The sequence below is a fragment of the Mytilus californianus genome, unplaced genomic scaffold, assembly GCF_021869535.1.
Source record: "Mytilus californianus isolate M0D057914Y unplaced genomic scaffold, xbMytCali1.0.p SCAF_2, whole genome shotgun sequence".
NCBI classification, from domain to species: Eukaryota; Metazoa; Mollusca; class Bivalvia; order Mytilida; family Mytilidae; genus Mytilus; species Mytilus californianus.
This window is the reverse complement of record NW_026262668.1, coordinates 1,100,504-1,124,768: the sequence shown is the minus strand read 5'-3', so window position 1 is coordinate 1,124,768 and position 24,265 is coordinate 1,100,504. Positions and strand designations below refer to the sequence as shown.

The 24,265-nt window shown below is 31.7% G+C and overlaps 1 protein-coding gene across 1 annotated transcript; it reads right to left on the bottom strand.

Moving 5' to 3' along the window:
- Positions 1 to 1,036: 1,036 nt before the first annotated feature.
- Positions 1,037 to 22,835, bottom strand: LOC127729048 (flavin-containing monooxygenase 5-like). The gene is made up of 7 exons (XM_052236672.1): positions 22,699 to 22,835; positions 21,548 to 21,665; positions 13,767 to 13,981; positions 13,061 to 13,360; positions 8,144 to 8,701; positions 3,809 to 3,974; positions 1,037 to 2,780 (listed from the first exon to the last, which is right to left on the bottom strand). The coding sequence occupies exons 2-7, from the start codon at positions 21,651 to 21,653 to the stop codon at positions 2,521 to 2,523; spliced, it is 1,605 nt and encodes a 534-aa protein (XP_052092632.1). The 5' UTR covers positions 21,654 to 21,665; positions 22,699 to 22,835; the 3' UTR covers positions 1,037 to 2,520.
- Positions 22,836 to 24,265: the final 1,430 nt, after the last annotated feature.

The window sequence follows — 24,265 nt, the reverse complement described above, 5'->3', positions numbered from 1 at the left end:
GGAAGGCACTCGAAGGGGGTTTTCGTTTATCAAAAATGAAAATTTATTTGATAATCATTAGAGAAACAGATTCTTACATAGTCACTCGTGAATTATCGGATTTATCCAATCTCGATAGTTCAATTATTAATTTTAACTATCTCAATTGGATAACTCCGATAATCCACTGCAGGAACATATATATTGTATACAAATATACTGTTCCCAGTCCACTGGTACCAATGTAAGAATCAATATGTATCTACATTAACCATTCTCTTTTTTATAAGAACTTAGTTTGATTCTTTCAATCTGTCTTTAATTTCAAAGTTAAAAATTTTTATATAAAGAATTAGAATTCAATAGTTTTAATACTATTTCAAAAGGGGAAGGACTTACATTGTAGGTATTCTAACATATCGTTGAATTTTTAATCATCAACATCTAGAAACTTTGAGATATGTTACAGTAGACCGTCATACATATCTGATAACTCTCCTTATGTTCATCAATAAAAGACCCATGATGAGAGAACATCTTAGTCTACTCATTATGCCAGTGTTAGTTATACTTTAACATTAATATCCCGTTATATTTTTTTAATAAAATTAGGGCAACAAAATACACCAAAGAGATTGGTGACTATTGAAACAGCTATTTAAAGCAAACTCAAAACGGGGGAAACTATAATAATAGCAGATCCTGACAAAGCATAGAAAGAAAAGAATAGCTAAATAAATCACAAAGACACCCTGCAAACAGCAGAATTAATAACCTATCCAAATACTTCATATGATTATCCAAAACCAGGAGTTCTTGTCGGTTGTAGTCGGTCAAATTTGTTTTTGTTTAATTTTCTTAATTGATTTTTGTCAAATATGATAACGGGACCTTAAAAGCTTATCATATAGAATAGGTTTTACGGTGACCTGCAGTCAGTAACATCCTTCCCTTTAAAGGATATTTGTCTTATTGACTTGTCCTGAACATGCATGAAATATTTGCCACTGGACGTTAGTATTGTATTATATAATTCTGTCATGAAGTCAAAACAATGTATTCTTAAACATACTTTATTCATAAAATCCTTGTAATAGAAAAATAAATTACAAAATGTATAAGTACAATTGTTAAATAGTCAAATAACTAAATAGTACAATGACTAGAGACAAGCATTAAACATTCCACAAAACTGCATTTTTATATAAGTAAAAAAAGTTAGGTAACTAAGAGGGCTGAACATATGCCTCATCAACTCCATGTCATTTTACATCATTATATTGTTGATTGAAAACCCTTTCAAAAGAAAGTACATGCAATAAGTGTAATAATTTGACTACCTGCAACCATTTGTGCCCAAATGCATACATGGTCCCATTAATACAAACAATAAAAAGAGTAGCATGTAGCGCTTGAGGAATATTTGGCATTTAATTATGGTAGACAGACAATACCTTTTTGTTTGTCACACAGATAATATATATTATAGGATTATAGTACAAATATTCCTCATTATTAGAGCAAAAAACTCTTTTATAGTATAGTACAAAATCTAAGCAATATTGGTGAAGCTTTATCCAGCTTTGTACTATATAGCTGAACACTAAGCTAGTTGTCACACTTTCCTAATATGATAATGACTATGACCCTTCTAAATCTCTTTTCAATAAAGACCTCTTCAGTAAAAAAAAGTATAACAAAAATAACGAACTCCAAAGCAAATTCAAAAAGGGGAAGTCCATAAAAACTTACAAAATCAAACGCTATCAATCAACGGAACACGTGGAAAACAACTGCTATATTCCCAACTTAAACAGGCATTTTCCAAAGAAAATTACAAATCATAGGGTGGCCCATGTTTAGGTGGTTGTATCTTTGTCCAGTTCTTTATCTTTGTAATTATGCCTATAATCACGTCACAACATTAATTTGTGATTTTTAGAAATACACAGGTGGACTTTTACAAAAGTGTAGGCAGTAAATTAAAATATAGAGGACATGACTTAAAATTCATACAGCGTTTTTATTACATACATTAAAAACTTTTCTATAACAATTAAAATTCAGCACATATAAAATTAACATTAACAGTAAAAAATAATAAATAGTACAAAATTAAAAAGCAAATGTTATCTTATGTATAGCATATCCTATCTTGATATTTGAGTATTAAACAATGTTTTGTATGAAAAAAAATAATTCTATCAAACATTAAAAGGTACACACATATTTCTTTAATTAGAAAACAAAATAAACAACAATCAAATTCTGTGTTATCAACAGTATGTTTTTTGTAATCTATATTGTCACATTTCTTTTCATTTTTGATAAAGAGAGATGTTCAAATATTTGAAATTTCTCAATATCCCACTTGTAGAGAAGAAAAACAGCATACAGGTGTTTTATACTCTTTTGTTGTAAAACATTTGTTTAATAAATCTTAAGAAATGATCTTTTGGTCATCTGTTAAAAAGTGTTGAAAGTTATAAATGTCATTCCTAGATTTTTGGATGTGTTCAATGAATGTCACAACATAATTACCTACAGAAATATAACATGAACTAAATAACAAAATAGCACTACAAAAACAAAGTAAAAAATGAAGAATTTCTTCTGTGATGGTTTTTCTGTAAATCCTAATGGTCTTGTTTTCAGGGATGCAAATGTCCTGTCCCATTGTGTCATTATTGCCTGCCTAGCTCCATCCCATTTTCCAGGACCCTGCAATCTGTACTGGTATGGTGTACAAGGCCCAAAGAAGCAGGTTAAGGCCAATTTAGGATCTGACCAAAATACTGATTCTGTAAAACAAGTGAAAAATAGTCCAAATAAAAGAGTACATTATCCAAATTACTATATTATCATATGTTGAAACAAACAGAGATGGAAGCAACTAAAAAAAACTGTACATGTACATGAAAACATCCACTGCCTACTGCTAAGGAGAGGTGGTCAACATTAAGCATTATGAATCAAACAGATAATTCATATTGTCTCCACTAGTTAGATTCATTAACACACAACACATGTGTTCTTTTATAGATGCTGAAGGTACCAAGGGATATTCAAACACATGTCGAAGATAATCCAAAATCAACCAAAAGTCAAATGATTCTATATAACACAACATCGAAAACAAATGACTGATCAACACAAACCCATTAAAAAATATCTAACTTGAATAGAAACAGGAAAATATTCAGGCAAGTTTTTTATATCACCCAGTAAAACCGGGGCTTTCCCAGTATTTTCCACTGGGCTGGGCAATACACTTAAAATCCGAGTTTATGCCAACCCTGGTTATTTAGGAGGAAACACATATTATTGTTTCTGACCTAATAATCAAATGCTAGTTTTGAAGAGAACATATCCTTTTGAAACTTCAAAAGAGAATATAAACCTGATCCATCACTTCTTTCTTCAGTAAATAATGATTGATAATCACTTTCCAGTAATAAATTCTTGATGTGTAATGATGTTTTCTGCAAACGAAGACAATTCTGTATGTGTCGGTCCCTATTCAGGAGCCTGTAATTCAGTGGTTGTCATTTGTTGCTGTATTTTCATTTGTTTTATCTTTTATTATTTTGTACAAATATCAGGTGGTTAGTTTTCTTGTTTCGATTGTTTTACATTTGTCATTTTGGGGCCTTTTATAGCTTACTATGCAGTATGGGATTTGATAATTATGGAAGGCCAATGGTGACCCTTTAGTTATTAACTTATATGTCATTTGGTCTCATGTGGATAGTTTTCTCGTTTGTAATTATACCACATCTTCTGATTTTTATAATTAAATATTTAACAATATTTTATAAAAAAAACTTACGAAGATCAGGTAGACATCCGTTCAGTGTAGCAAGTTCATCCATGTAGTCAATATAATCCACCTGAATGGTATGTCTTTGAGTCTGTACATATCTCTCCTTCATGGCTAATTCTTTTGATCTTATGTCCAATATCATTTCATCGCTGCAGGGAAGTTTGATTTTTTTCTGTTTGAAAAAAAAACAAATAAAAATAAACTAAGTCTACAATTTCAAAATTACTCACATTCGTTTTGTTTTGTTGACATAAGCACTCACTACATAAGAAAATGCCTGTACCAAGTCAGAAATATGACAGCTGTTATCCATTCGTTTGATGTGTTTGAGCTTTTGATTTTGCCATGTGATTAGGGATTTTCCTTTTTGAATTTTCCTCGGAGTTCAGTATTTTTGTGATTTTACTTTTCACTACATTAGGAAATTAACTACTATCAAATAGGTAATGCATAAAAATCGATATTTATTTCTTTAGGAGAAAATGCTTTTAATGCAGAAATATTGAAATGGAGAATTGTGTGCATGGAATTCATATCATATTTCTTTTGTAATTTAGGGTGATTAAGAGATTTAACACATGTCTCATTTATGTATACCAAATGTTATCCTTGATTTATATCACTATAGAAAAGGGCATCACATGTGTCAATAGTTTGGCTATAGTTATCCTTGATTGTCAAATTTCAAATGCACATGTTAGTCCATTCTTTAGATTTGGCTGTTCTTGTGGTGGCTTCATTTTTTATATCAATGTATTTAAAAGAGGTACTAGTATATATAATCATTAGACAGCATATTAGAATATTGACAAGATAAAAATTTAAACAGTGGCTGGGGAAAAAAATAAATAAACAGGCTTAGAAATTGTGCTGCATATTTATTGAGAAAAAAAAATTTACTTAAAGGGCTGCCTTTTACCTTTGACCTGAAAATCAATATAATTCATCCCTTTTCTATATCTTCAATCTATACAAGTTTCCTTATAAATTATAAAAGGAACCTGAAGTAACTGTCAAAAAACCAACTTTAAAAAATCTATTCTATTTTGAGTAAAAGTAACCTTGATCTTTGACACCATGGACCCTGTATAAATAAATCTTATAAAATTAACTTTGTCCAGTACCTATTATAGGTAAGCTCTGAAAAAAAATCTCTTTATTTTTTTCCAACTTTACATCAATGAGAAAAGTTCAGGACACTTGAATCTTTTTTTCAAACTTTCTTTTTTATTGTGTGTAAGCCTTATATTTATTTTAAACAAAAGGAAGACCTGAAACCTTAACACTTTTAGGAAATACTTATCATAACTGAACATGTGAGTAAAATTGAGAATGGAAATGGGGAATGTGTCAAAGAGACAACAACCCAACCAAAGAGCAGAAAACAGCTGAAGGCCACCAATGAGTACACCATTATCAAATGACTTTTAGATTTTCTCTGTAAGCATCCAAAATATTACATAATCCTCTATTATGGATCACAACAATAGTAATAATAATCTCTTGATATAGCACTGTTGTATGTAACCTATGAGAAGAGATTTCAATTAAATCATCCTGGAATACCAGGTGCTAAAAGTTGAGAAGACAAACATTTGAATAGTGTCGCAAAGAATTTTAGGGAGATCATGAAGTTGTCAAAATATCTTTTGATCTCAATGATGATGAACAGCCATTTCAAACCTGTTCTATGAAAAGTAACAATAATACCAGTATTTCTGAAAGCCATCATTTACAAGGAATGCAAATAGTTCTGCTTTTACAGTGTCTGTATAAAATAATTTAAAATCTGTTGCTATATATATATAAATAAAATGCTTCGCTGGGGCGCAGCTTGATACGACCGCAGAGGTCGAACCCTGAACGGTTGGGGCAAGTATGGACACAACATTCAAGCTTGATACAGCTCTGAATTTGGATTGTTATTAAATATTTGACACAGCATAGGTTTCTGACACAGAAAGAATGTGGTCTAAGAACTTGAATTTTTTTAATTTACCTGTTATGGTCCAATGTCCAAAATCAAAATACATGGTTAGATTCAGCATATCAAAGAACCCCATATATTCAATTTTTGTTAAAATCAAACAAAGTTTAATTTTGGACCCCAACTTGGACCAACTTGAAAACTGGGCCCATAATCAAAAATCTAAACACATGTTTAGATTCAGCATATCAAAGAACCCCAAGAATTCAATTTTTGTTAAAATCAAACTAAGTTTAATTTTGGACCCTTTGGACCTCAATGAAGACCAATTTAAAAAACGGGACCCAAATTAAAAATCTAAAAACAGGGTTAGATTTGGCATATCAAAGAACCCCAATAATTCAATTTTTGATGAAATCAAACAAAGTTTAATTTTGGACCCTTTTGACCTCAATATGAACCAATTTGATAGCGGGGCCCACAAATAAAAAATCTAAATACATGGTTAGATTCAGCATATCAAAGAACCTCATATATTCAATTTTTGTTGAAATCAAACAAAGTTTAATTTTGGACCCCAATTTGGACCAACTTGAAAACTGACCCCATAATCAAAAATCTAAATACATGTTTAGATTCAGCATATCAAAGAACCCCATATATTCAATTTTTGTTGAAATCAAACAAAGTTTAAATACTGGACCCTATCTTGGACCAACTTGAAAACTGGGCCCATAATCAAAAATCTAAACACATGTTTAGATTCAGCATATCAAAGAACCCCAAGAATTCAATTTTTGTTAAAATCAAACTTAGTTTAATTTTGGACCCTTTGAACCTTAATGTAGACCAATTTAAAAAACAGGACCCAAAATTAAAAATCTAAATACACGGTTAAATTTGGAATATCAAAGAACTCCAATAATTCAATTTTAGATGAAATCTAACAAAGTTTAATTTTGGACCCTTTTGACCTTAATATGAACCAATTTGATAACGGGGTTCACAAATAAAAAATCTAAATACATGGTTAGATTCAGCATATCAAAGAACCCCATATATTCAATTTTTGTTGAAATCAAACAAAGTTTAATTTTGGACCCCAATTTGGACCAACTTGAAAACTGGGCCAAAAATCAAAAATCTAAATACATGTTTAGATTCAGCATATCAAAGAACCTCATATATTCAATTTTTGCTAAAATCAAACAAAGTTTAATTTTGGACCCTTTGGACCTTAATGTAGACCAATTTGAAAACTGGACCCAAAATTAAAAATCTAAATACACTGTTAGATTCGGCATAACAAATAAATAAATGTGATCAAAGAGTTTACAAATCTAATGCGCCATACTGTTCAATTAAAGATTACTTCTTGAAATTTTTCAATATTTGAAATTTGAAAAAAAAATAATATTTGAAGAATAATTCTTTTTAATTTCTGAAATCTGAAATGACAAAAAATTGACCTCCCACAATTTCTTTTTATCCCCCCCCCTTTTTTCCCCCAAAAAATTCTTTCCCTCAAGATATGGTCATAATCTCAATTCTAATTTCCAATGGAGTTGGCAACCATAATTACCTATTTAAATTTACCATAGTGCTAACTTAATCTATTTTATAATAGAATTAAAAATATAGTGTCAAATCTTTCATATGGATTTTTTTGTAAAAAAAAAAAGATGCAACATTTGCAGATATTTTTACTGGTCTTCCTTTATAAATATGCATTTCTTTAAACATAATTTAAAAGCAGTGTAAGGGAAGTAACCAAAACGTTGTATTTGGATTACCTCCCTTAGACTGTATTAAATTATCTTTATTGTTCATTAACCATTACTTTATACATAATTTAAAAGCAGTGTAAGGGAGATAATTTCAATGATGTATTTGATTTATCTCCCTTACACTGCTTTACATTATGTTTTGTACTAAAGTATTTGTCCATTAACCAGGACAACCTTGTTTTTCCCCCTTTTTTGCCCCTAATTCCTAAACGGGTTGAGCCATAACCCCCCAAAGCAAATCCTAACCATCCCTTTGTGGTATGGAAACTTGTAGTATAATTTCAGAGAGATCCATACACCGTTCCACAGTTATTGTCTGGAAACTAGAAAATGCTTATTTTTGGCCCCTTTTTGGCCCCTAATTCCTTAACTGTTGGTACCATAACCCCAAAATCAATCCCAACCTTCCTTTTGTGGTATATAACCTTATGGTCAAATTTCAAGAAGATCCATTTTCTTAAACTAAAGTTAGAGTGCGAAAACCAATGTGTCTTCGGACGACGACGCCGGACGACGACGCCGGACGACGACGCCAGACGACGACGACGACGCCAACGTCATACCAATATACGACCACAAAATTTTTTTGCGGTCGTATAAAAATTGTATAAATCCATATCAATTCACCTGAAAAACACGCAAAGATAGCCTACACTGTAATTCAGATATAGGCATAATCGCCCCAATAGGTTGTATACATCCAATTATACTCAGAGTATTTTTTTTCTCCTGTTTAGGTGGGAAAACATATTTGTACAGTTCAACACGATTCTCTTTGACATCTACTACAGATTTGTCTAAGAAAGGAAACCCAAATTTATATCCGGTTGCCAAGATAACAACATCAATATTCTCCTCTTTGGTGCCATCATCAAATATAACTCCATTTTCAGTAAATGTTTTGATATCTGGTTTTACTGTCAGAGTTCCTGATGCCAATCTGTTTGGCATTTCATCATTTACCATTGGGTGCTGGGCGAACACATGGTGTTTAGGTTTAAGACTATATACAGAATGATCAAATCTTGCATTTAGACGACCTTCCACTATAGTATTTAAGACTGAGGCTGGTAAATAATTCTTTATTGCCAGTTTAAACCTATCAGAATTGGCCATGTCTAATGGCATACCATTGTCTCCTATTCTGTTTAATACCCAACTTCCTCGTCTAGTACTTATAAACACCTGTAAAATATGTAAAGGATAAAGTCTACAATGGGCTTCAAAATTTCCATGATAATCTTTAAAAAAAAACCACATCCAATATCATTTAAGGTAGATGGGGGTCTAAATTAAAATCCATAGAATTTTTTAATAACTTGTTAAAATGTAGCTCACATGTATATCATGCTTTTATATAATAAAAAGTGTGGGTCACTGGGGCTTTTTTTTTCTTGCTTCAGGTTGTGCAAAATTGTCAAATTTTGTATAGATAAATATTAAAAGTCTTGCACATGAACTAAATACTCTCAAAATTAGCACATTTCATTAAAGATCTATTTTTCTAGATTTTTTTTTTCTTGCTTATAATTTTTGTTTCACAACATCTTGCTTAGATATTTGGTATATGTTATCAAACAGTTTATGCGCTTTTAATTTTGACCCTGCTTAACCGAACAATTTTCTATCGACAAAATTCTTTTTCTTAATTGTTCGTTATATCTTCATGAAGCTTTGGTCAATTTGGAGCAAAGCGATCAGGTGACATTTTACAGGAGTTATCTACCCGTCCCTATTTAATTTATCGGTATGTCAGTGTTACTCATAAACCGTAAGCTGTAAAGATCTTAGATCTTTTGATTTGAGATCCTTGAGTCATAACTTGGAAAATCAGGTCAAGGTCAAAGGTCAAGGTCATATTCTAAATTTTGTACTTTGTTAGTGTGTGTGTGCATCTCATCTTAAACTATGAAAGCTACATACAAAAAAAACTGATGCAAAATGTTTGGGTTGTTGAGAGGTAGAAATGGTATATTTGGTCCAAAGCTATTTGATGACATCTTATATGAGTTATTGACCCTGAAATGGTTAAATTTTAGGTTAATTGATTATTACTACAAAATGATACATGATAAAGGGTGCAATCAACAGTTTTTTCTATGACGTCATATTTTGAGGGACCATGCATAAGTGACCCTTAGTGGTGTTATTGTTAATGATATTAATCTTCTTGTTAAAGAATCGCTACAAACAAATATAAATTTACATTCTGCAGGAATTTCTTCTTGGTACTCATTTGCAGATAAAATTTTTAAAAATATAAAAATAAACCCAGAAAATCACTCTAATATAAATGTACCTTTTAAACAATCAAAAAAAGTGTTAAAATGTAATATCAAAAAGTTTGCTTCAGAGGAATATGAAAAAACTACTTTAAATAAACTTTCAAAATTGGATTCCTCATCCAAACTTTGTCTTTATGGGAAATTAAAAAATTAATTGTCAGTCTGAGGAATATTTAAACTGCAATAATTTTAAACATAGGTAGTTACTCTCAAAATTTAGACTTAGTGATCATTCCCTAGGCATTGAATTGGGTAGTTACAGAAATATTCCAAGAGCACAAAGATTATGTAAAAAATGTGGAGTCCTAGATGACAAATTTCATTTTTTTTTGTATTGTGACATTAACATAGCATTGCGTTCAAATTTGTTTGCTTATCTAAAAGACTATGTACCATTATTTCAACAACTTGATGCATTTAATAAACTAAAACACATTCTAAACCCCACCCCTAAACTTGTTTGTCATATTGGAGTCTTCATTAAGCAGTCTTTAAAACTGAGGGGGTCAGACCCATGTCAGACAAGTATATGATTGTGTTTTTGACATAAATTTGTAAATTGAACTTTTCCTTAAAATATGTTCTATTGTATTGTATTGCATTGTATTGTATTTAATTGTATCATTGTATGTTTGTATTGCTTGACCCTTATGGATGTAATTTTGCAATAAATATTCTTTATAGTTAATAAAGATACTTGTATAAAACTAGATATCACTGGAATCAATTTTCTCTAGTTTAAAATGAAATAAAAATAAAGTGTAATTTTAACATAATAAAAAAGTTCTATCCAGAGAAAATAAAAAAAAAAAAATGTGGATAGTGTCCACATGTGGACACAGATGATGCCCCAGCTTGCATATCATATAGTTATAAAGGGACATAACTGAAGAACCGTAAAAAATTGAAAACAACACGTTTAATAATTTCAATGTGTCCGAAGTGCTTTTCTGGATTTACCTTCATCAGGAACGCTCAAAGCCAAACATTTGAAATCCGAGGATGTATAAGTACCAAAACCGTTGAGCTATATGACAAAATACCTAAAATTGATAGCCAAATTCATCTAAAGTCAACTTTGCCTGAGGGAGTTGAAACCTTAGTTTCTTAATAATTTCAAAAAAACGGACAATTTAAGAAAAGTTTGTTAAATCATGTCAGTACCGAAGTACTGACTACTGAGCTGATGATACCCTCGGGGACTGATAGTCCACCAGCAGAGGTATCATAAAAGTAAGGCTACCCAAATTTGAACTTGATCTGAGTTTTGTGGTAATAAGCATTGTGTGTAAGTCTCATAACATTTGGTTGAGGCTAACTTAAGTAGAGAACAGAAACTAAAAATTCAGCAATTTTTCTATTTGTAAACACGCATAACTCTAGAACAGTTGTGTATAAGTTTTATAACATTTGGTTGAGACAAGAAAACGCAAACAAAACATTTGTACTTGATCTTAGTTTTGTGGTAATGAATATTGTGTATAGGTTTCATAATGTTTGGTTGGGGCTAACTTAAGTTACAGAATGGAAACTGAAAATTTTGCAATCTTTCGATTTATAAAGGGGCATAACTCAATAATGGTTAAAGTGACACTACCCAAATTCAACTTGATCTGTGTTTTATCAGTGGAAGTCAAAATTAAAAATTGCATTGTATAAAGCATTGATTGTAGTTGATTCAACTATGATCATGGACAAAGGAAGATAACTCCAATTTTAAAAATGACTTGATATTTAGAAGAAAATAAAAATTTTGCCATTTTTCCATTTATAAAGGGGCTTAACTCTAGAACGGTTAAAGTGACCCCACCAAAATTCAATCATAATCTGTGTTTTGTGATAATAAGCATTGTGTATAAGTTTCATAACATTTGGTTGAGGCAAACTTAGGTTAGAGAACGGAAACTAAAAATTTTGCAATTTTTCCATTTATAAAGGGGCATAACTCTAGAATGGTTAAAGTGACTCCACCAAAATTCAAACTTGATCTGTGTTTTGTGGTAATAAGCATTGTGTATCAGTTTCATAACATTTGGTTGAGGCAAACTCAAGTTAGAGAACGGAAACCAATTTTGGGACATACGTACGTACGTACAGACAGACAAGGGTAAAACTTAATGCCCCCACCGCTACGGCGGGGGCATAAAAATGCCCAATTTCAACATGAAAAGCCCTAAATCAGGTCATGTGCATACCCATGTAGGCATGATACAGGCACATTTCAGATACTAGTAATCAAAACTGTATGAATTTCATAGATTTTTACCTGGTCTTTTAAACAATTCTCGCTTCAGGGTACTTCGCCTGCTTTGGAAAGAGCTACAGTAGCTACAAACAAGTTTTCAATTTTCACAACCAAAAAAAAAAACAGGAAGTTTACAGTGTTGTCTCCCCTTAAAACATGTATTATTTAATCTAATTTTTAAAATTATTTTAATCATTCAACCTGTTTTAATTGAAAGCTAATTAACTAATTTTTACAATCAAATAGAAAAAGCACGATACTTTTTCACTAATTATCTAAATAAAAAGGGATAACCCTCCATAGCTGTTTTTAGTCTGGGAATAACTCCTAGTTTTTTATACGAAACTGTTTATAGCACCCAAAGCCATAGGGTCTTTTGCACAAGATGACATATGACCTTGAAAAATGTCAACATGAAGTGACCTTGAGTGAACCGGAAGTAGTAATTTTTGCACTTTTTTCATGAAAAAGTACCTAGAAACAATATAGTTTTTAAATGGGCATACATAAACCTATCATTTAAAGTGACATTCTGTAACTGGAAGTAGCAAATTATCTCCCTTATTACAGGCATAAGTATATACAAACTATATATTTTTGGAATCAGTGTGAATAAAGCTATCATATGGAACCAGAAGTGACATTTTCTAAACCGGAAGTTGGCAATAATCTCCCTTATTTCCAGTATATAGAAACCATATATTTATTTAATCTGTGTGAAGAAACCTATGATTGGACGCGAAAGGTAACTTTGAGTAAACCTTAAGTAGCTTCTTATCAATTATTTAGAAAATTAATGTGGAAAGACCTCCAATTGTTTGAACAATTTTAATAGTTTCTTTTTTTTTTAAATTTCAACAAGATATATTGCGTGGAAGAGATTTGTGGGTAGTTTGTGAAATTCTGAACATTTTTATATTACTTATAGCATTTTCCCATTTCAAAAATCATCCAGTAGATGACTAGATGAAAACAATTACACATTGATGGTGATTGGAAACTATAAACTGTCACCTGTGAAGCTACTCTGCTAAGTTCCGTAGCCATATCACCTCCAGAATTTCCTATTCCAATGATAACTACTCTCTTCCCTTCATATCCAGCTGGATTTCTGTAGTCATGGCTATGAAAGACTTCTCCCTTGAAGTTTGATAAACCTGGAAAATCAGGAACATGCTTTTCAGCATGATGGCCTGTGCAAACAAGAACAGCATCAAACACACTCTCTTCCACATCACCACTTTTTTTGTCTTTCACTTTGATATTCCACTGACCAGTTCGCTTAAAATCGGGCTGTTTGTTTATACTTAATATCTAAAAAAAATCAATTATATTTTCCATGTTTCTAAGGGAGTTTGTATATAATACTACTGTAGCCTTGTAATTAAGGATAAATAGTCTTTTGCATTATTTTTCTAAAAATATTAGTTTCCTTTTTCTCAAGTATAGTTACCGTAGACCTAAATAAGCATGAAATATTTGCCACTGGACAAACACAAATTTATCAAAGTCAAGAAGTACTACAGAAAAATTCCATAAAGGATGTCAAATTACTTAACTTTTCAATGTTAAAGCATAAGGGACGAAATTTTATCTTCGAGCGATTATCAAGATAACTTTAATTTAATTGACTGATTGATTGACTGATAATTTCTGGCCGAGGGATGTGTGTCCTTTTTTATCACATTTCTTAAAACAAAGCATAATTTCCTGATCATACCTCTTGTTCAAATTGTATATAATTCCGTAGGTTGAATTTATCAGCATAAAGGTTGAAATACTTCTGAACATACGTATTGTGCATAAAGATAGGATATTCTTCTGGTATTGGAAAGTCACTGTAACACATCATTTCTTTACTTGTGTTGATAATAGTAGACTTCATCACACATGACTGACCTTCTGTAACCTTTTCTGTATACCTCCATAACCCACCTGTTTGATATAATAATGGAATAATCAAAAGTCGGCTAAAATGATATATCAAAAAAGGATGTAGCCGACTATATGGTATGGGTTTTTCTCATTGTTGAAGGCCGTACGGTTGCCTATAATTGCTTACATCCACTTTATTTGAACTTTGGTGGATAGTTGTCTCATTGGCAATCATATTGAGGCCATTGCTTGAAGATAAAAAATGTTTCAAGTTGATGAAAAGACATGTACATGTAAGAAAGTGAAATAGAACTATTTTTGTGCAGCTTTTCTCAACAAGAGGCTCTCAAGAGCCTGAATCCCTCACCTGTAGTTTTTTATTTAAATTTTTCATCAAAGTTTTTCTTTTTTTAATGTATAATTAATAAGTGTGGACACAAACCAGTGTGGATAGCAACTCCTTAAGGGGTCAATTGACAATTTTGATCATTTGACTTATTTGTAGATCTTACTTTACTGAACATTTTTACTGTTTGCAGTTTATCTTTATCTATAATAATATTCAAGATAATAACCAAAACTGCAAAATTTCCTTTAAATTGTCAATTCAGGGGCAATAACCTAAAAATCAGTTATCCAATATTAATTTGGCTGAAAATTTCAGGGCAGGTAGATCTTGTCCTAATGATCACTTTAACTCATTGTCCGTTTTCGCTCAAATACCTTGGTATTAGAGAGATAAGCCAAAAACCACATTTTACTCCTATGTTCATGACAGCCTTGTTTTTTTTATGAAACATAATATAAAACACAAACTTTATACTAGATACCCTAAGGATCATTCAGCGTAAAATTAGCTGACATTGCTTTGTGGCCAGTAGTTTCAGAGGAGAAGATTTTTTAAAGTTAACAATCATGATGAACAAATTGTGTAAAACTGCCTTTAAAAGGCAACAACTCCTTCATCGGTCAATTGACAATTTTGGACATTTTTACTTATTTGTAGATCTTACTTTGCTGAACATTTTTACTGTTTACTGTTTATCTTTATCTATGATAATATTCAAGATAATAACCAAAAACTGCAACATTTCATTAAAATTATCAATTTAGGGGCAATAACCCAAAAATCGGTTGTCTGATTCATCTGAAAATTTAAGGGCGGGTAGTTCTTGACCTAATGAACACTTTTAATCCTTGTCAGATTTGCTCTAAATGCTTTAGTTTTTGAGATATAAGCCATATTCTGGATTTTACCCTATTGTTTTATTTTTATCCATGGCGGCCATGCTTTTTGACAAAACAGAAAATAAAACACAAACTTTATACTAGATACCCTAAGGATCATTCATCTTAAGTTTGGTTGAAATTGGTTCTGTAGTTTCAGAGGAGAAGATCTTTGAAATAGTTTACACCGGACGGACGATGGAAGACGACGGATGCTAAATGATGGCAAAACCTCACATTTCCTTTTAGGAAAGGTGAGCTAAAAAATTGTAAAAAAAACTGACTTTAAAGGGCAATAACCCCTTAAAAGGTTAATTGACAATTTTGGTGATGTGACTTGTTTGTAGATCTTACTTTACTGAACATTCTTGCTGATAACAGTTTATCTCTATCTATTATAATATTCAAGATAATAACCAAAAACTGCAAAATTTCCTTAAAATTACCAATTCAGGGGTAGCAACCCAACAACAGGTTGTCTAATTCGTCTGAAAATATCAAACCAGACAGATCTTGACCTGATCAACATTTTTTACTTGTGTTAGATTTGCTGTAAATGCTTTTGTTTCAGAGATGTAAGCCAAAAACTGCATTTTACCCCTATGTTCTTTTTATAGCCATGATGCCATCTTGGTAGGCTGATGCGTTCATCGGATATAATTTTTTAACTAGATACCCTAAGGATGATTTAGGCCAAGTTTGGCTTAACTTGGCCAAGTTGTTTCAGAGGAGAAGATTTTTGTAAAAGATTACAAAAATTTACGAAAAATTGTGAAAAATTGACTTTAACGGGCAATAACTTCTTAAGGGGTCAATTGACAATTTTGGTTATGTTGACTTATTTGTAGATCTTATTTTGCTAAACATTTTTGCTTTTTACAGTTTAGATCTATCTATCATAATATTCAAGATATTAATAACCAAAAACTGTTACCAATTCAGGGGCAGCAACCCAACAAGGGGTTGTCGACTTGTCTGAAAATTTCAGGGCAGATAGATTTTGACCTGATGAACATTTTTACCCCATGTCAGATGTACTCTAAATGCTTTAGTAAATTTCAGAGATATAAGCCAAAAACTGCATTTTACCCCAATGTTCTATTTTTAGCTATGGTGGCCATCTTGGATGGTGGGCGGATTCATTCGATACATTTTTTTAAACTAGATACCCTAAGGACGATTTAGGCCAAGTTTGGTTTAATTTGGCCCAGTAGTTACAGAGGAGAAATATTTTTGTAAAAGATTACAAAAATTAATGAAAAATTGTAAAAAAATTACTTTAAAGTGCAATAATTCCTTAAGGGGTCAATTGACAATTTTGGTCTTTTAACTCATTTGTAGATCTTACTTTACTGAACATTCTTGTTGTTTAAAGTTTATCTCTATCTATAATAATATTGAAGATAATAACCAAAAACTGCAAAAAAAATTTAAATTACCAATTCAGGGGCAGCAAACCAACAACGGGTTGTCTGATTTGTCTGAAAATTTCAGGGCAGATAGATCTTGACCTGATGAACAATTTTATCTTGTCAGATTTGCTCTAAATGCTTTGGTTTCAGAGATATAAGCCAAAGTCTACATTTTACACCTATGTTCTATTTTTAGCCATGGCAGCCAACTTGGTTCGTGGGCAGGGTCTTCGTATAAATTTTTTTAACTAGATACCCTAAGGATGATTTAGGCCAAGTTTGGTTCAATTTGGCCCAGTAGTTTCATAGAAGATTTTTGTAAAAGTTAACAGAATCCACTCCTTGATCTTTAGCTACCAGTCATGCCAGTATAGTCGTCTAATCTGTAATTTCAATGATTGTGTCAATTTGATTTCATTCAGTTTCCTGACTGAGTATGAATTCGCATGGCAGGTGACGCATGCATCACAGGAGACGCTTACCTGGGAAAGCACCCCATCTCATTTTTTATTGATTTCATCCAATCCCCTCAGAATTTGTTTGTTACATTGATTTGTCTTCATAATCATGATAACAGATTTAGGAGATTTGAAAATCAGTAAACTACTGTGGCCTTAATCTAATCTTAAAATTCATGGCTAAAATGTTGAGTAATCATTGAACATATTTACAAACATTTATACTTACATTTTTTTAAGTTATAATTGATTACACACATTTCCACCTACACCTTTGGAAGTAGTTATTGAATACACAATTATTTTCTTTAAACTGGGAAGTAATTATTGAATACACAATTTATTTCTTTAAACTGGGAAGTAATTATTGAATACACAATTTATTTCTTTAAACTGGGAAGTAATTATTGAATACACAATTTATTTCTTTAAACTGGGAAGTAATTATTGATTACACAATTTATTTCTTTAAACTGGGAAGTAATCATTGAATACACAATTTATTTCTTTAAACTGGGAAGTAATTATTGAATATGCACATAATGTGACATTTATACTTCTATTGTTATAAATATTTACATAAACAACTGTAATAAATTTGGTGTTAAATGTTGTTCAGAACTTCTTTGTTGTTGGTATAATAAAAAACATCAACAACTTTTCAGATAGTCAGATATCTTCTATTAAATTTAGTGCTGTTGTAGACTTTTTAAAAGTTAAGTCAGTGACTCTTTTTAAGTAAAAAAAAAAAAAAAAAAAAAAACATGTCAAAGGTAATACAGAACTGTTAAAATGACTTAAAAATATTTCACTTATCATTTTTTTAAAGAGCCACTGGACATTAGATACATGTATGTCACAACCTTAAAATGTCTGTTGGTCATAGGTCCAAGGACACAGTTATCGTCCTTTGGTTTTCGTTGTCTACAAATATAGTCCCTAGTGTGAACAGTGTATAACTTGCATTTTTTTTTGATACACTTTCCCAATTTATTTCTTGATATTTTATGCATGAAATATTAAGTAAGGGGATGAAATTACATGTTAAAAAAATTTGGGTGCTGAATCTTTATGTTAAGTAGTGATTTGGTCCAGTTAAAAAAGGTCTAAAATTAGAATGTCTGAAGCTGTCAAACTGAATTTTAGCCCCCCTTAACACAGAATTGTCAATATTTTGAGTTAGAGCTGGTAGAAGTTTCTATAATTTTGATATTATTTGTATCAATAGTAGTACACTACACTGTAAAAATCTTTTTGAGATAGAGCAGGTGCGATTTTTTTAATTTGAATTTACTGTCTAAAATAAATGCACTACGAAATAACTGTGTTCTCTGGCCTAAGAGATGAATTCCGTAAATGTAGATTCTGTACTTTGGCAACTTTCCTGAATGGTTTGCTGATTTCAATTTGTCAAACTCAATAAAAGTAAAGGATTTACATCTTTGTTTGACAGAAATTCTGTTAAAATAAGCATTTTGGCATTATACGGCTAAAATAAGCATTTTAAAGCAGTTTCCATTTTATGCCTAAGAGCCATGCTGACTTTCTATCTTACAGCTTTTTATGTTCCTGATATTTGTGTTTCTATGCTTAAATCAAATTTAATTAACCATTTGTGAACTCGGAATCTAGAGAAAAGTAGATTATCACAGAAAAAATGTGCAGAATATTTGTATTTATGTCCCTGGTTAAACGGCCTGTTTGATGTATGTGAAATGTGAAGAGCTTTGTACATAAAATCTGTAGTCCATCACAAATATTTCACTAAATCTGTAAAAAAAACACTTTACAATGATCAGTACACCCTATTCATTTCATATGCTACCATAATTTTCTTCTTTAGGATAGTAAGTGGTTCAAATATATGCCAAATGAGACTAAAACTACATGCAAGTTTTCCATTGAAAAGTGAAAAACTGGTCATCAAACCATACTGTCTGCAAAAAAAAGTTGAATTCAAGAGTCCTTTTGCAATTAGACTTCTTGTATCATGACATCTTAGCATAGAAATGAGCAAAAAGTAACAAATTTCAATTTCTTATAGCCTCTGTGTGCATTTTTATATGTAAATATGGGCTACGGCCTAAATCGACTCTAAATAATTCTCAGTCTTACATGGCCTAAGACCATTTTATACTCATGTGGTATGCTTTTTGTAACTTTTCTTTACATTTAAAGTACATTTAATATATATGGAAGAATAATGTATGGTTAAAAAACTTCAAAAACTTCAAATTGGTTGAAAAAAATGCATGTTTATGTAAGGCTTCCCTTAATTCGAAAATCTCTATTTTCAGGCACAGGCTCATATAAATTTGACTTTTGAATAACTGAAATAAATCTGATAAATCAAATGAGTGTTCCGTTGCTTTAAATACTTATTATATTAAATTCAAGAGTATTTAAAAAGCAAATTTTTGCAATATTTAAATTTTTTAGGCCAAAATCTTGACAGTTGAAAATATTTGATTTAAACGTCAAAAATAAACATCCAAATTTCAATATTAAAATGGCCCTAGTTTCTATAATATATATCCTATGGCCATGAAACTTGGCCAACTATCTTATAATTGCCTAAGCTTAGGTCATGCAAAGTTTTATTAAAATTGGTCAAGTCTTTCTATCCTATTAGGTCCAAGGACACAGTTATCGTCCTTTGGTTTTCGTTGTCTACAAATATAGTCCCTAGTGTGAACAGTGTATAACTTGCATTTTTTTTTGATACACTTTCCCAATTTATTTCTTGATATTTTATGCATGAAATATTAAGTAAGGGGATGAAATTACATGTTAAAAAAATTTGGGTGCTGAATCTTTATGTTAAGTAGTGATTTGGTCCAGTTAAAAAAGGTCAAAAATTAGAATGTCTGAAGCTGTCAAACTGAATTTTAGCCCCCCTTAACACAGAATTGTCAATATTTTGAGTTAGAGCTGGTAGAAGTTTCTATAATTTTGATACTATTTGTATCAATAGTAGTACACTACACTGTAAAAATCTTTTTGAGATAGAGCAGGTGCGATTTTTTTAATTTGAATTTACTGTCTAAAAGAAATGCACTACGAAATAACTGTGTTCTCGGGCCATAGTGAGTGTGAAAATATGTCATTTGAAATTATACAAAAAAAATGTCCCTTTTATTTTGGCCACATACCCCTCAGGCCCTTAATCTGCAGTGCTTCTTATGACTGGTTAACAGTACCAGATTCATTTTACATGTATTTGGCTAGGGTTAATCATAAATAATAGCCTTTAGTCTACCCTTTCAGTGTCACTTCTTACATTGATCATTGGGCAAAAACGATTTTCATAAAAATAAACTGTTATCACAGAGATATGTCTCGCCTTTTTGTAATTTTGATTATGCAAATGTTGAAATTAAAATAGCAATACTTTAACATCTTACATAAGTTATGCAAATATTCAAAGTCAATGAACCATGACTGAGGTACATGGCTAAACAATCTCCATGTAAATGAGATGTGGCAATGCTAATACAACTGCATACCAAATACCATTGACTAATTATATAAGTCGTTCCCTTTAAACAAACCTAAACACAAACATTAACTTGTAAACTATGTAAAAGTTTCAAAGTCAATGAACCATGAAGAGGGGATGGGGCTATATATATATAATCTCCATGGAAACGTTATTTGCAAATGCCAATAAATTTGCATACCAAATATCAATGACTTAACATTAGCAGTTCATCTTGAACTGATCTAATCACAAACTAATACATGTAAACTAAGCAAAAGTTTCAAAGTTGGTAGAGCATGACTGAGGGGGTGGGGCCAAATACTCTCCATGGAAATGAGATGTACTAATGCTTATACAACTGAATACCAATCAACATTGGCCTACCACTAATGGTTCCCTTGAACTGACCTAATTACAAACTAATACATGTTAACTTAGCAAAATTTTCAAAGTCAATAGACCATGACTAAGAAGGCGGAGCCAATAATCTCCATAGAAATGAGATATGCCAATGCTTATACAACTGCATACCAAATATCATTGACCTACCACTAGTGGTTTCCCATAAACTGACCTAATCACAAAAATGAATCACAAACTAATACATGTAAAATAAGCAAAAGTTTCAAAGTCGATAGACCATGACTGAGGGGGCAGGGCCAAATAACCTCCATGAAAATGAGATGTGCCAATGCTTATACAACTGCATACCAAATATGATTGATCTACCACTTGTGGTTCACCATAAACTAGACCTAATCACAAACTAATACATTGTTGACGCCGACGCCGGAAACAGCATACCTATGTCTCGCTTTTTGACTCTGTCAAGGCGAGACAAAAATCAGTTTATTTTATAAATTCATGTATTCTCTTAAAAAAGTTTTATTTACAAAAATGTGTCATGATGTCCATTTATCATAAGTACTGTTAGAAGTTAACATGTATATACTACTGGCTTATAGATTATTTTAGATTCTGGTATATATTTATAAACCATTTATTCATTTTTTATAGTTTTCTGTCAGAGTTGATGTATAACAATTACCTATATCATTAGTTCTTTCAAAGCATACTGGTTCTAGTCCTTCGTCTATACAACACTTTATAGCAGTTAATCCACTGGCTCCTGCTCCAATTACTGCAACCTTCATGATGGCTATTTTCTATAACAAACACTTTATTTGCAGGCACAAATGACTATATTAAGAGGTTTTTTGGCATATAACTGAATGTCTGCTGAATACATGGAGGGTTGAATTTTATTGTACATAAGTGTATTCTGTATATGAAAATTAAAATTTGATATGGGACAAAAGAATCAAGATTATTCAATTCAGACAGACTGAGACATTTATTAGTTTGCAAATAACAACAACAAAATGGTTAAAAGTATTACATGTGTTTTAAGATATAATAAGAGTTTTCCTGTTATTTGACTTCTGAAATTCACAAATTAACCTTGACCTGTCCACATTATAAATTTCTTATTCTTACTGGTTCTCTCCACCATCTCTAACCAGGCCGTTGTCAGGATAGGTATTTATATAACAAGATACATGTAGTGATGAAGTATACTTGTATATAACAAGATACATGTATTAACGATTGTATAAGTTTTTGAGTGTCAAGACAAATGGAATATTATGACTAATGGGATGTCTGTCCAATGGGGTGTCTAATTTATTGAGATGTCGAAATAATAGGCTGTCCAAATATCAAGGCTGGCATTGCATATAAATCATAAACCATGAGGGTGAGGGGTACGAACCTGTTGTATTGGAACTTGAACAGATATTAATTTTGTTTCTGGTTTGTATAAACGAGGGTGAGCGGTACTAACCTGTTGTATTGGAACTTGTAGAGATATTTGTTTCTGGTTTGTATAAATACGAGTGAACGGTACTTACCTGTTGTATTGGAACTTGTAGAGATATTTGTTTCTGGTTTGTATAAACGAGGGGCTTTTATCCAATTCAACTACTAATCAAATCAAAATCAAAAGTTTTTATTAAAATAACATGTAATAACAGATAGAAATACTGTCAGACATACGCAACACAAAAATTATAAACATTTTATGATTTTGATGAAATCAAGGACGTTTAGTGGAGCCTAGAGGGGCATGGTGAAATATAATGAGTTGTTAAGACAATAATAACTATCACTTATATATTGTTATAATACGTATTCACTTACCTCCAATGTAATCTAATTTAGCTAATCTGTTTACGTTTTGTATTTCACCTGTTCCAACTTTTGAACTGATATTGATAAATTATTATTACATTGATAAACCACCGATAAGCAAGTGTTATTATTTATGTCGAAAATTTAATTCTTAATCAACATCGGACCTCTGCTTTCTAATAAATCCGGATTCAATGTCCTGCATGTACTTTTTGCTAAACATTGCTAAAAATATACATAAACCGAGGCAGATTTAGGGGGCGGCGGGGTGCCCGGGCCTCTTCCTTATCTGTTTATGGAGCTACATTTATGGTTAATTCAGACTTTACCTATACCACCCCAAATTTTGTTAGTTTGCCCCGGGGGGCCCGCGTTCCCCACCTTTTCAGTCAGAATCGGCTGGATCCGCATCCGTGTGAAGTCCTGCATAGTCAGCATGCATACCCGTAAATGCAAGTGAATACTCTTCTTCTACTTTAGCGTCATGTGGAGATCATCCCCGGTTTTTGGTGGGTTTCGTGTTATTCTGTCTGGTTTTCTATGTTGTACTTTTTTTATGTACTGCAGAGGCGGATTTAGAGGGTTTTTCAAGGGGCCCGGGCCCCCCTTTTTTGGGAAAAATTTAGTTGATTATATAGGGAATCACTGAAGCATGACTGGAGCGGGCCCCCTCTTAGGCAGTCAGTCACAGGGCCCCCACTTATGAAAAATTCTAGATCCGCCACTGTACTGTTGTTTGTCTTGATCATTTGATCGGTTTCGTTTTTTGCCATGCATGGTGATGTTATTCTTTTCGACTAACGAGTTTAAATGTCCCTTTGATATCTTTTGCTTCTCTTATACACGATAAGATAGTGTTCTGGATAAGCTAGAGCAAAAACACATTAAAAGAAGTGAAAATAAGTTAAAAGAATATTTATACTAAAAAATTTTATTAAAAAAAAGAAGATACACTGTATATCACGGGTTCACGAGATTTAAAATCCAGCGCAGGAGATCTAAAGGAAATTCATATCTTACAGTGCTAGATCGTTTATATCTAGTGCTGAACTTTACATCTCCAGCGGTGGACTTTGCATCCCCAGTGCTGGACTTTACATCTTCCGAGTGCTTGACTTTAGATCTACTGCGCTAGACTAAAAAAACAGAAACAAAAAACAAGAAAGAAAAAAAAATAACGGGTTTTAGAAAATATAATTATGGACTGTACATCTATAGCACTTGACTTTAGATCTACAGCGCTAGACTTTACATCTCCTGTGCTTGACTTTAAATCTATACGGGGCTTAGTACAAACAGGACACTATATATAAATCTGAAAGCAACACTACCAATTTCAATGGGATTCCTCGGCAACCAATGATATGTCATTGGACCTTCTTTATGGGACTTGTCAATATCAGAGACATATATATATATATAGTCGTCACTGGTTCAGACGTACACATATATATATATATATTTCTATACTATATATTTTGCTTGTAAACTTTATCAAAATTATAACAAACGGGACTGATGATATTACATCCTAATTTTTACAATGATGTTGTTTAAATACAGAAGTCGTGAATTC

Excerpts from the sequence above, each read along its gene's own strand:
- LOC127729048 (XM_052236672.1), bottom strand. The coding sequence starts at position 21,653 with ATGAAGGTTGCAGTAATTGGAGCAGGAGCCAGTGGATTAACTGCTATA. Across the intron at positions 8,702-13,060 it reads TTAGCAGAGTAGCTTCACAG|GTGTTTATAAGTACTAGACG; the intron begins GTGACAGTTTAT and ends CATATTTTACAG. Across the intron at positions 2,781-3,808 it reads CGGATGTCTACCTGATCTTC|AATCAGTATTTTGGTCAGAT; the intron begins GTAAGTTTTTTT and ends CTTGTTTTACAG.